At 43.1% G+C, this 14,156-nt stretch overlaps 1 protein-coding gene across 8 annotated transcripts in view; it reads right to left on the reverse strand.

Moving 5' to 3' along the window:
• Window positions 1–14,156, reverse strand: part of LOC122557672 (cadherin-related family member 2-like) — a 158,249-nt gene that overhangs the window by 38,692 nt on the left and 105,401 nt on the right. For 5 of the 8 annotated variants that reach the window (XM_043705541.2, XM_087993612.1, XM_087993636.1 and 2 more), the window contains one exon: window positions 9,315–9,380. The exons of 2 other annotated variants lie outside the window; for them this stretch is intronic. In XM_043705541.2, coding sequence (XP_043561476.2) covers window positions 9,315–9,380 — 66 coding nt within the window. Of the gene's footprint in view, window positions 1–9,314; window positions 9,381–11,773; window positions 11,962–14,156 lie in introns of those variants that run through there. One more of the 8 variants, XM_087993640.1, reaches the window with a different exon arrangement.

Raw genomic sequence — 14,156 nt, forward strand, 5'->3', positions numbered from 1 at the left:
TTTACACTATCCGGGTCATCAGGAACTCAACAATTTGTGGAAGTCATGATGACATTTCCTCCATTATAAAGTTGCTGATGATTTTATAAAATACAACATGATTTGTCAATCCTCAGTTAATGAGGTCCTTAAGCAGCAAGACCTTAACAATATCTGAATGAACCTGCTAAGTGGCAACTTCATTTGCACCACACAATTAACAGAAAATGGCCATTTACACCAAAATACAATCTAACCATTACCCCTTGACAATCATGATTTGGATATGCTGGTGTTGGACTGGGTTGTACAAAGTTAAAATTTTTAACTTTGTACACCCCAGTCCAACATCGGCATCTCCAAATGATGACTACTATCGACACCACTAACCGCCGGCTTAAAGTGGAGAGGATCTCCAAGAAGATTGCACATATCAACCCTTGACAATCAACAGCATTACCATTGCTGAATCCCCCACTATCAATATCCTGGGTGTTGACCATTGACCAGAAACTGAACTGCATTAGCCAATTAACCAGCCTGCTCAATTGGCACCTTATCTACCTCCTTTGATACCCCCCCACCATCAATGCACAGTGGAAGGATTGCATACTATCTACAAGATAAACTGCAGTAACTCACAAAGGTTCCTTTGACAACATCTTCCAAAGTGGCAACCTCCACCATGTGGAAGGATAAGGACAGCAAATGCATGGGAATACCACTGTCAGCAGGTCCCATACCATTCTCACCTGGAACTGTTCCTTCACTATCCCTGGGCTCAAATACTGGAACTCCCTTCCTAATAGCAATATTCCCTGCACCTCAACAACTGCAGTGGTTCAAGGAGATTCTCTTAGCTGGAGGGTCTTATGGAAGCTACAAAAAAAATCAAGGAGATATGCATGCACAGCTTGGCGGTATTGCTGCTGTAAAACCCCCGATTTTAAGGCATGGAAGTTAGTTTGTATTCAGTTTATGCACATCCCTGCATATAATTGCAGAGGAAACACCACACCTTAATTTGGTATTTAAGCTGGGATCTTGCAACCAATAACTAGTTGCTCAAGCACAATTTGTTGTCTGGCTTTTCTTTGATGGCTGCATTGGATTCATACACTCAGATGCTGGGATGGGACTGAGATGGCATGGGATTGAGGGTGATTTAGCAGTTTCCTGCTGTAGAGAAAAGTTTTGGAAAGGATTATAAGAGGTAGGATTTATAATCATCTAGCAAGCAACAATTTGATAACAGATAGTCAACATGGTTTTATCAAGGGCAGGCCATGTCTCACAAACCTCATTGAGTTTTTTGAGAAGGTGACCTGGCATGTGGATGAGGGTAGGGCAGTTGATATGTACATATGGACTTCAGTAAAGCCTTTGATAAGGTTCCACATGGTAGACTGTTGGAGAAAATGCAGAGGCGTTGAATTGAGGGTGATTTAGCAGTTTGGATTAGAAAACTGGCTTTCTATAAGAAGGCAGCAAGTGGTGCTTGATGGTAAATATTCAACCTGGAGTCCAGTTACGAGTGGTGTGCCACAAGGATCTGTTTTGGGACCACTGCTGTTTGTCATTTTTATAAATGACTTAGACGCAGGCATAGGTGGATAGATTAGTAAACTTGCAGATGACACTAAAGTTGGTGGAGTAGTGGACAGTGTGGAAGAATGTTGCAGGTTTCAGGGGGATTTTGTTAAGCTACAGAATTGAGCTGAGAGGTGGCAAATGAAGTTCAATGCAGATAAATGTGAGGTGATTCACTTTGGGAAGAATAACAGGAAGGCAGAGTAGTGAGGTAGTGGAAAGATTCTTGGTAGTGTGGATGTGCAGAGGGATCTTGGAGTCCATGTACATAGATCCCTGAAAGTTGCCACCCAGGTTGATAGTGCTGTTAAGAAGCCATAAGGCATGTTAGGTTTCATAGGTAGAGGGATTGAGTTCCGGAGCCATAATGTCATGCTGCAACTATACAAAACGCTAGTGCAGCCACACTTGGGATATTGTGTACAGTTCTGGTCGCCCCATTACAGAAAGGATGTGGAAGCATTGGAAAAGGTGCAGAGGAGATTTACCAGGATGTTGCCTGGTCTGAAGGGAAGGTCTCATGAGGAAAGGCTGAGAGACTTAGGTCTGTTCTCATTGGAAAGAAGAAGGCTGAGTGGGGGTTTGATAGAGACATACACGATGATCAGAGGATTAGATAGGGCAGACAGTGAATCCTAGGATGATGACATCAGCTTGCACGAGGGGGCATATCTACAAATTGAGGGGTGATAGATTTAAGACAGATGTCAGAGGCAGGTTCTTTACTCAGAGAGTGGTAAGGGCATAGAATGCCCTGCCTGCTAATGTAGTTAACTCAGCCACATTAGGGAGATTTAAACTATCCTTGGATAAGCACATGGATGATGATGTGATAGTGTAGGGGGATGGGCTTAGATTAGTTCACAGGTTGGTGCAACATCCAGGTCTGAAGGGTGTGTTCTGCGCTGTATTGTTCTATGTTCTATATTCTATGCTGGTTTGCATCCTGATCAAGGGTTGGAAATCTCAAATGAAATCCAAACATCAAGTGTAAGGCAGTGGCATTTAGGCATCATTTTTTTACTCTCCCTGATAATTTATTTACTAAGGTTCTTTGATGTTAATTTGTTGGTATACTTGAAGCCAGTATTCTTGTAACAGGAACAGAGTTTAAATTCAATCAATCAACATGTTTATTGGTGGACTGACAACGATCCAGGAAACTGTTCATTATCAGAAATGAAACTGGCACACTGAACATCTTTCAGGTAATGTCACCCATTACTCCTCCAAATTGTCATCACTGGCAGAATAATCACTTTGAATCATTACAAACAATGACCTTTTGAACAACTGTCAGTTTATCTCTTCCCAACCTGAGGGAAATCAACCATGAAGCTGAAACAATCATTTATGCTGTGTCATAGGTTCAAATCTACATGCCAGACGTGAAAGCAGGATTGACTGTCTCACATACTAACTTGTGTCAAAATATTTAAGGACGGTCTGATAGCTCAATGATTAGCACTGATGCCTCACAGCACCAGGTTCGATTCCACCCATAGGTCATTGCTTATGCAGAGTTTATGTGGCTGCATGGATTTCCTTTGGGTGCTCTAGTTTCCTCCCACAGTCCAAAGATGTGCAGGTTTAGTGGGTTGGCCATGGGAAACGCAGGGTTAAAGGGATAGGATAGTGGGAGTGTGTCTGGGTGGAATGATCATTGGAGGTTTGGTGTGGTCATGATAAATTGAATGGCTTGCTCTCACAGTGTAGGGATTCTATGAAAACATTGGCTGGAATCTTAATTGCTATGCAGAGTGGGTTTTGGAGGTGAAAGGAGACAGAAGTTGAGAGATCACAATATCATAAAATTGGCTGCTGAAATAACTGTATTCCATCACCAAGTCACCCTTTATTTACATGTGCACAGTACACTGGCTATAGCCAGCCTGCTTGGAGTCAGTCCCCCTGAACTGAGAAGAATCTAAATCCCCTGTTTATTATTTTTTCTCACTATACAGCAGTACTGCTCATAATCGCCTGTTTATCTGGTTTTTATTTTAAAAAAGAACCCACACTACCACCAATCCTATTTATATTGAAGATACATCTGTGGAGTTTAAATTAGATTAGATTCCCTACAGTGTGGAAACAGGCCCTTCGGCCCAACAGGTCCACACCGACCCTCGGAAGAGCAACTCACCCAAACCCATTCCCCTACATTTCCCTTTGACTAATGCACCTAACACTACGGGCAATTTAGCACGGCCAGTTCACCTGACCTGCACACCTTTGGATTGTGGGAGGAAACCGGAGCACCCAGAGGAAACCCACGCAGACACGGGGAGAATGTGCAAACTCCACACAGACAGTTGCCCGAGGTGGGAATTGAACCCGGGTCCCTGGCGCGGTGAGGCAGCAGTGCTAACCACTGAGCCACCGTGCTGGCCCACCAATCCCATTTATCTTTTTTTAAAACAGTGTGACACTCCTGTTCTTCTTTTTTGTGAGCAGAATCTCTGACACTTCTGTTTTCTTTTACTTACCCCTACACTACCACCTAAGTGCGGTAGTGCTTATTTTTTCCCCAGCACCCATGTTGTGTGTGTGCAGGTGTGAGATACAGCAAAGGAACCCATGCTGACACACAAACTCTGCACCAGCAATGACCTGTGGCTGGGATTGAACCTGGGTCCCTGGCGCTGTGAGGCAGCAGTGCTAACCAATGAGCCACAGTGCTGTCCCACCAATCCCATCTTTTTTCCTCCCTGTTAGAATATTCTATTAAACAATTCACAGTTTACAAAACAATTAGAATTTACAGCTGTTTACAGAGAAACAGTAATTTCCCATTTATTTTTTTTTTCTTTTCAAGGAGGAGAGTCCTTGCACGTGCGCACTCACACTCACACTGATCCAACTCTCAAAGGGGAAAACACCCAAGTGGCCAGTGACAAGCAGTGCCCTTCACATTGCTGGGTTTTTTTTTTCGTGATCAACTCCTGTTTTTTTTTCTTTTTTTTAATGCTGTGTGATAACACTCCCCTTTTTTTAAATTTAACCCCCACACTACCAGGTAATTTCCCATTTATATTGGTCAGTCAGGGCATCATGATTGGCCTGGGTTAACAACCTCAATCAAGGAGCTCGTAGATGACAAGATCCACCTGATTCCCATCACGACAGCCGCTCAAAGCATTGCTAGAGGCAGAGTGAAGCAGTCCTCAGTTACCCAAATGGCAGTGACACAAAGTGAATTCAGAGCAATCAACTACCCAACACGTGGTGAAAGGCCCAAGATATATCTTGGGGTGGACTGCAGTATCCAGACTGGGGTCAATGCCCAGCAGGTGATCGGATACTGCTTCTGAGCAGCAGACTGTAGAGCCTAGTGAGGCTTTTTTTCCAGTGTGTTTGTTTCAAGTCTTCATGGAACACCCCCACCATGAAATGCCCTCTTAGTCCTCCTTCTGACTGGAACTGCTGGCTGCCCAGAGTCTCCAGCGTGCCCACCACATATTCCTAAAGATTGGGACTCCCAAAGGCAGCCTGGGCATTGGCCAACTCTAGGAAAATGGATCAAGTTTCCCTCACTCACCATTCTGCCTTTGAAACACATTGCCCTCTCGTCACTGTCACTGGGACAACATCTCCTGGAACGGCCTTCCTCACAGGCACTGTGGTTGTCCCTAACTCCAACAGTCATAACAGTTCAAGAAGGCAATCACTGTCACATTCTGAATGCCAATTAAGGATTGGCAATTAGTGCTTTCCCAGCCTGTGACACCCATCAATGAATAAAAAGATGGTAGGTGGACCTCAGAAACCATCAGATCTGGGAATGCTCCTGATGGTTGATGAAAAATCTAAGACAGTAAGATTCTGCCCTAGTAGTCATGTGGAAATAAACCCACTTGTTTTTTTTGTCCCCTTTTAAACAGATATCACTCAAAAAGCTTTCAACCTAAGGTTACAAATTAAACAGAGGGCTTGACTCAACTTTCAAAATCTCTTTCAAACCATACATTTCATGATGACAGATTATTATTTTAACAGATTAACTAGTTGCACAAAATGAAATTAATGAGCTTCAGCCCAGTCATAACAAACTGAGAAGCAGTGATTTTCTTTGGCATACACAGCACAGGTCTGTCACAGATTCCAATAAAAGCTCCACTTAGTGCAGATTTGTAACATGGAGTAAAACAGGTTGTTCTGGAAAGATGGGCTGAATCTTGCAGTTTTTTTGGTTCAACTGAAGTTTTGTCAATTTTTGGAGGAATTCTCACTTCCAATTTCTGCGTCACTTCCAGTTTCTGCCTCATCTTACCACGTGCAAGAACAATTTGTTACTCAGCAGATACCTGCCAAAACGCTGGTGTCTCTTGCACCTGTGCCACCTTTAAAAAGCTGCAATACACCTGATGAGAACTGACATCCCAAAGCTGCCTGATACAGTGATGAATCCGAAGGCGGCAGACAAGGGGAATATTCGGCATCATTTCTCTGACAGGGACCTGGACATCCTAGTGATGGGAAGAAGAGGAATCCTCATCCTGGTGGACCAGCAGAGGAGGCTATGCCAGCCAGGTCTGAGGGCTTCACCTGCATCAGTGCCATTTCCTGGGTGCTGACTGCAGAAAGAAGATCAATGATCCCTCACCAATCTGCCAGCTTGAGTACCACACTGCTCTCTGCTATCACACACATCACTCCACCTCTGAACCTATGCCCAGCTCCTGTTGAAGCTAATGTCCCATTACTCTCACTGCAACATATTCCCTCACACACCCTTATCCCCCATAGGTCTGCCATGTCACTGGCCTGGCAAGAACTCCAAGTCCCCTCCTCTGTCCTTTGGAACACCTCAGGGTCGGCCAATGTCATCTTGTTCATTTCCCCTTTTTTTTTCCACTCTTGGTGCCCATAACAAGGCTGAGATGGTGAGGTGGTGCCGACATTCACATCTTCACTTCCTAAGAATCCTGGCCCTGGCAGGGACAGACCGGGGTTGGTCGGGATTCCAAGGTATCCATGTGCCACCAAATGAGTATGCGCCGCAGTGCATGGCACTGCCATTCTCCTATCGAACTGGTCAGCTCTCCCAATCATTGCACACTATGAGGAACCACAGGCTGGGACGCCCTCTGTTTCCACAAGCCTCCTGTTGATGGCTGTGGAGAAGCAGTTACCAGCAGAACAATCACCATCACAGACCTCTGAGCATAACAGCACGGAGGTCTCAAATGAAGCATAGCCAACGCTGCACCTCTCAACCTCCCCCAGCTCAGATCCTGACACCTCGGTGACAATTACTGGCATGGAGAGTGCAGGAGCACAAGTTGATGAGTCCTCACTGAGACGGCTCTGCAGCAGGCCAAGGAAGAAATATGCCAGGACATTGCCACTTGGAGACTGGTTGGAGACCAGGCACCAGGCAGAACAGGCCCCCGCTGTGTCAGCTATTAGGTCCTTCATCCAAACGCACAGGGAGCAGCAGTAACGTAAATCAGGCTATGGGGTGCAATGGCCCTCTTTGGCCAGAAGCTGCATCAATGCAATGAATCCAATGATTTTCTATCTGTCTCCATGGACAGGTTGGCGGGATCTGGGCATAGGGGCTGCTGCAAAGGCACAGATACCTGCACTCCACCATCCTGGACGCTTCCCCAAAACTGAAGGCATGTTGATAGAGGCATTGCGGAACCATGATCCCAGTCCAGAAAACAGGATGGTGCCAGGAGATATCCAGCCAGAGTTGGAACGAGCCACATTCTCCTCAGTGCTTTCCACTCAGAACACTTCAGAGGTGGCCATATCTTCCTTGCATCCTGCGCTCCCCATCATGAAGCACATTACTGAGCCAAATGGGTTTTTCCAATAATTGGCAATGGTTTTATGGTCATCAGTAGATTCTTAATTTTAGATTTTTCATAGAATCATATAATCCCTATCGTGTGGAAGCAGGTCATTCAGTCCATCGAGTCCAAACCAACCCTCTGAAGAGTATCCCACTGAGACCCAGCCCCTCTACCATATCCCATAACCTATAATTAATCATGGTTAACCTACTTAGCCTACACATCCCTCGACACTACAGGGAAAGTCAATATGATAAATCCACCGAACCTGCATATCTTTGGACTGTGGGAGGAAACCTACGCAGACACGGGAAGTGTGTGCAAGCACCCCACAGTCACCTGAGGTTAGAGTCGAATCCAGGTCCTGTGCTCTGTCAGGCCACAGTGCTAACCATGGAGCCACTGTGCTATTCTCCTCCAGAAGGAGTGCATTTAGCTAGTGCCCATGGATTGTGCCCCGAGATGTTGTTTTCCAATGACCAACAAGGAAGTGGTACAGAGCATGTGGAGAGCTGAATCTGCCAGATATATGCTGTGGTTTCCTTGTTGAGTTTTTCCAACGTCTGGCATGTTTGGTGAATTTGGTAAGTTGGGTATCAGAATATTAATAATGCAAGTTGTTGCATTAACTTGGCATTTAACAATCAATAATGACCGTCAATTGGCATCTTACTGCTGCCCAGTGAGAATCTCACCACTTAGCTCACGAAAAGTACAAAAGGTGGAGTGAGATGATTTGATATCAAGATGGGTCTCGATGTACTTATCACCTGAATCTTCCACACATCGCTCTATAGCTCATTTCACTCAGACTCTTAAAAGATCACCCTATATCAATCTTTCTTGGCTAGGTCAAAATCATGACATGTCCTCCCTAACAGTGCTGGGATGCCCCTGCATCAAATGGCCTGCAGTGGTACAAGATGGCAGCTCACTTCAAAGGCAATGGGGGGATGAACAACAGATGTTGGCTTTGGTAGCAATGCTCATGTCTCACAAAAGAATTGAAAAATCAAAGAAATCGCCAACTCAGCAACTAACCAAGCAATAGCTGATGTCCTTAAACAGCATTGGTGAAGGGTCCTTCCATTGCTAAATATGAGTATAACTGTGTCGATTTGTGTTCCAACTCTGAGCTGGTTTCTAATCAGTGCCAAACACAATCAGGGCAAAGCCAAGGCTGAAGTCTTTGCAACTGTTTTCAGCGGATAAACCATTTATGCCTCCTCCTGAACTCCCAAGCATCACACATGACTTGTGCTACAAAAGAAGCAGTTTCTGCAGCCTAGCTGCTCCGATACAGTTACAACATTCACCTAAACCCCCAGAAAATTTCCCATATATGTCCTATCCACGAAAAGAAAGCAGGATAATGTAGCCAATTACTGCCTCATTGGATAGGCGTATGGATGAGAATGGAATAGTGTAGTTAGTGTAGATGGACTTCAGATTGGTTCCACAGGTCGGCGCAACATTGAGGGCTGAAAGGCCTGTGCTGTGTTATAATATTCTATGTTTTATGTTCTATGCACTGCCCACTCAGTCCACTCTCAATCATTCACAAACAACACCCACTGAATAATTATCTGCTTGCAAATGCTTACTTTGGATTATGTCCACACCTCAATACAGGATCAAGGCTTAATCTTGTTGATTACTGCGTTTCCTCAGGAGAACATAATGATATTATGGGCATGACAAACAATGCAAAATTGAGACTTAACTTCTTGATTTAACAAACAATTCCTTAAAATTTCCCAAAACCCAAAGGTTGATTTCTGCTCAGTTCAATTCATATTATGCCTCAAATTTAGTCATCTATCCAACTATGGAATGAACCAATGATCACAAAGCTCTTTCCCAACTGCTGATCCTCTTCAAAGGGCTTTACTGTATATGAAGTTGATTTTAATTTCAATAAAAGGTAATTTTATAACTTACCTTCTAACTACATCAGGATCCACAGTGGTACCATTTCCACAGATAAAATACACATCCATCAAGGTCCTTAAGAAAGAAAAACATAAATTTATAGAGTGCCTTTGACAACCTCAGGACACTCGAATGTACATTAGAGCCAAAATGGTACTTTCTGATGTTATCACTGCTATAATATATCAAAAAAAGCAGCCAATTTACACACAGGAAATTCCCACTAACAACAGTGAGATAATAACCAGATAAGACGTTTTGAGGATGCTGAAATCAAACTTGAGAGTAAGATCACGTCTGAAAGATGATGGGTCTAAGTGCAGCAATTCCATGAGACTGTTGAGTATTATATGGATTTTTGTACTTAGTCTGTGCAGTGAGTCCGAGTGAGATACCAACTGAGCCACAGGATATAGCAAGCTGGAGTGAGGGGGATATTGTAAAACAGAAAGTGAAACATGATTCTAAGCACATGGGACACATTCACGCTGCCACCATCTGGATAAATTGTTGCTTCTTTAACTACCAAAATATTTATTTTCATTTCATTTCATAGAACTGATCTAGTGATAACACTGGTACTGGTTATTTGATGAAATGTGCTGGTGGGAAAGGTCATTCAGTTACCTGTAATAGCACATCCAGATATAAGAAAATATACGGTCATGATGATCTTGAGGCATAGTGGTATTGTCTGTATCTCTGGGGCGAAGATCCAAGTTCAAGGCCTATCAGCCTTGTGCATTACAAAATGCCCAAGCAGGTAGATCATTAGATGTTGTCATGAGGTTCTAAAGTGCAATAGTAGTTTCCCTACCTCTGGGACAGAAGGCCTGGGTTCACGTCTTACTTGCTTCAGAGGTGTGTAGTAATAACATCTCTGAACAGGTTGATTAGGGAAAATATCCAGATCGTCTCAAACATAATTTAAAATGTGTAACATTTTTTTAAAAATTATGTCTTTAGCACAATTCACAAATACACCATGTCACTCATGGAAAACTTCAATAGTGAGGAAGTTACTTGGATTAAGTATTTTTCAATTAATTGTTTTTGCTTGGAGTGTGTCTTAGTAAATAACGAGCTCTATGAAACATTGGCATGATTTCCACAGAGGCCTGGATTTTACCTGGTCTCTAGGTATTGCCTAAACCTTTAAAATGGTGAAAGAAAGCAAGGTTTTGTCCTCGCCATGCCATGGTATTTCACTCGCGTTGGAGAGGGTGAAAGACAGTCCTCCTACCAAGATTCCAACTGAGGCACTCTACCTGCCAGTTAGGGATATCCAGGCGAAAGTGGGTACTGTAGATGCTGGAGATTAGAGTCAAGATTAGAATAGTGCTGGAAAGGCACAGCAAGTCAGACAGCATCTGAGGAGCAGGAAAATCGATGTTTCGGGCAAAAGCCCTTCATCAGGATATCCATCCGTCTTGCATCCTCATTGTAGGCAAAAAACTTTCCAAATCCATGATCCACGAGGAATCCCTATGGCCACATTCCTTCTGCCCATATCAACTCACCCTTCCCATCCCTAGTAAATACCTCACTACACACCCACCTCAGCAACCCACATTACACATAGAGATGGGAGGGCAGCTTGCTCCACTGATGCCTTCTCTACGATGTGCAGTCACCACAATGGCTGTTCTTGAAGGCAAATTCTCTTCCTGTAAAGGGATGAGAGCTCCAGCAACAACTAACTAGTTCCCAAATGTTTGAAAAATGTGGCTGTGTGTCCCTCAAACAGCCAAGACAGGGTTGCTTTAGCTTTTGGGTCACTCTTCCCCCCCCCCACTCTCTCTCTCTCTCTACCCACAAAATACTGTCTGTGGCCCAGATAGGCCCACATCTTGTCATATAACTGATATAATATAACTAAAGTGTGACCTTAATAGTATACCTGTCTTTGTTTTTGTTCCATTTTATATTAAAAATGGAAATGACTTTTATTTTCCATTAAAGTCAATCTTTCTCTACTGGCACTGGCTAGGTACAACATATGCAGTACATTGTTAGTGCATGGGCCACATAGGTTGAATTAGCTATTAAATGTAGTATAAATACCACCAGCACATTCCCGACACACATGGAGGATGGGGAGGGGGATCTGTGGCTTTGAGCCATCATCCAATGAGTGGAGGATATGTTGGTGTGGGAGGATTAACTGTGCATTGTTTTGAACAGTAAAGGTTGGTAATGGCATTATTGATTTGAATATTGAAAATCTATGCTTTGAAATTAGAATCTCAATGTGTAGATGGGAAACTATTGTGGCAGGCAACTTATAAAGCTATTCTTGGCAGGGACATTTGTTATGGACCAGACCAGATCCCCTCAAAATACTTTAAGAAGGTAGCCTAGACACTAACTTTTTCTTATTTTAAAGGCAAATGTGAAGTGTCGTGTTCCAGATGCAATGCGACTGGTCAAACTACTCAACGTTAAGCAAAACACAATTTATCTAAACACTGCCCAGTTAAAAATACAACCAAAGAGAAAGGAACTTAGAATAACTTAACTCTATTGGAAAACTTAACAGAATAATAGATACAGTAGAGATGACTAATTAACTGTTCCAATATTGCAACATCCCATGGACACATCCCTTGGCAAAAAGGAATATTCAGACACAGATTCTCACATGCAATTCTCCAATCTGGAGGAAAAAAACATCAATTCAGAGAGAGTAGCAGCCAGGAGATATTCACTAAAGCTTCTAACTCTGTTGAGACCCCAATAATTTCCGATGCTACTGCAAAAACCAAAATCCAAAAAGATGGATCTGCGAGAGCTGGCCATACCCATTCAGACTGCATTAAAAAAAAAGCCAAGACCTCCCAAGCTGTTTACATTATCCCAGTCTGCTCAGTACCTCTGCCTCACAACCTTGCTTCAAAAACAAACCAGGAAAAAGTAACTTTTAAAGCCATAGCATTGTCACACTTAGCACAATACATGCATCTTTCCCCCCTCAATCCTGATGTCAATCACAAGGGACTCCTCTCCTTCACCTCTAGTACTGGAGGTGTCTATAGTAAGCTGTGCAAGTTCCAGCTAGATATTGGAAATAGGTCAAGTCATGATGGTGCAAAAAGTGAGGAATGGAATAGGTCATCCGAGAATTGGTTACCACCAGAATCACACAACTTAGGGCACCATTGAATCCTGTACTAATATTAATCAGGATTGGCTCAAAGAGTCTGCCATTGGTGACTGCTGTGATCAAAACTCTACTGGCCCTGAAGATACTCCCATGACCAATGGGAAGGCACGTTGGAATTTGTTACCTTTTCTAATAAAGGCCTGGCAGAAAAAATAAACCTTCCAAAAACATTGCAGAATTAGTTTCTAGCACCATAATCAGTGAAGTTTATGAAGAAGCTTGTTTCTTTAATCTAATGTGAAATAAGAGTCTGTGCTACAAGAACTCAACAGTTTGACATTTAGAAAGAGCAGCTTTATAAATTGTGAAACTAGCAATGTACAACGTGGTTTATAGCAATCTACCATTGACAAAGGTGGATAATGTTACCATCATCCCAGAGGACCATTCTCTCATTAGAAAGAGACAGCTGGTGGTGGCTTAACCTGAGGGTCACCAAGCCTCAGACAAGCTTCATTGAAAAATGGGACCTTCACGGTAACCTCAGCCAGCACAGGGATTGAACCACATTGCCACTCTGCATCACAACCAGGCTCTAGCCAACCAAGCTAGGCAGCCACTTACAGGTGGGTAGAATGACAGAAAATATTCATTTTTGATCCTCATGCCTCACTACACCCAGAGCCATTTTATTCTTTGCTTTTCAAAAACTAAATCCAAAGAAAAATGATTGCAAGAAACTATAAAGTGCTTGGGAATCTTCCTCTATTTTATTTTATTTTATTTTATGTGTCATCACGTTCATGCCACTGTCTCAGACTTATTAATCGCCACCAAATTCTTAGTGCCTTATGAAGGATGATAGTAAGAGGATTGGAATATGGTGCTGCACAGTTGGTGGAGGATGAGGTCTTGTGATGCAATGGCAACCACACACAACACTATGCTAAACTAAAACCCTTCTCTTTTTATTTAATGAGGCGCAGAGCAAGCATACAGGCAGAGAGTGAGGCAGAGGGAAAAACCATTGCTTGTGCTTGCGAAAATGGCCATAAGAAAGACAGAAACATTAGACAAGGAGTGTTTGTTTCCCTTAGCTATGTTTAATTTATGACTGAGTTGGTTGGGTGGCCCAGTCCTGAATGTTTTAAATTTTATATTTCAAAGCTATACAGAGATGACATTAGTTTCTACATAGGTAAAAACAAGGACTGCAGATGCTGGAAACCAGAGTCTAGATTAGAGTGGTTTAGTTTCTACGTATGTAAATATTTTTATTCATAGGCCTCTCGGTATTGACAAAATATCTGGACTCATGCTTACAACCTGGCCTTCAGGACTTTCTTTTGAATGGTCATGTTTCTTGAGCTCACACTCAGGCTTAACCAATCTAGCCGAGAAAGCACCAATTGTAAACAGAATCCATAATCAAACACAGATCCGTTACACCATTGTACATTGAGCAATGCTGCCAGTGCTAAATACTGACAGAAGTTTGCAACAAGCACATGAACAATACTGAGGAGAGGGAGGGCCTTTTCGTTGAAAAGTTGAAAATTAAAGAAAAACTTCCTTGACAATACTTGTGATGCAGTGGGTAATGTCCCTGACTCTGGTCCAGAAGCTCTGGGTTCAAGATCTTTTCATGGTGTAGCAAAACGGGGCAGGCAGTCAACATTATTACTGATCACCGTCCAATGGACAGAACTGGAGTGTCTGCCATCTCTGTCCCAGCTCGGGTGGATCCA

Source organism: Chiloscyllium plagiosum, unplaced genomic scaffold (genome assembly GCF_037043375.1).
Source record: "Chiloscyllium plagiosum isolate Xiang-an unplaced genomic scaffold, Cpla_swu_hap1 HiC_scaffold_2, whole genome shotgun sequence".
NCBI lineage: Eukaryota > Metazoa > Chordata > Chondrichthyes > Orectolobiformes > Hemiscylliidae > Chiloscyllium > Chiloscyllium plagiosum.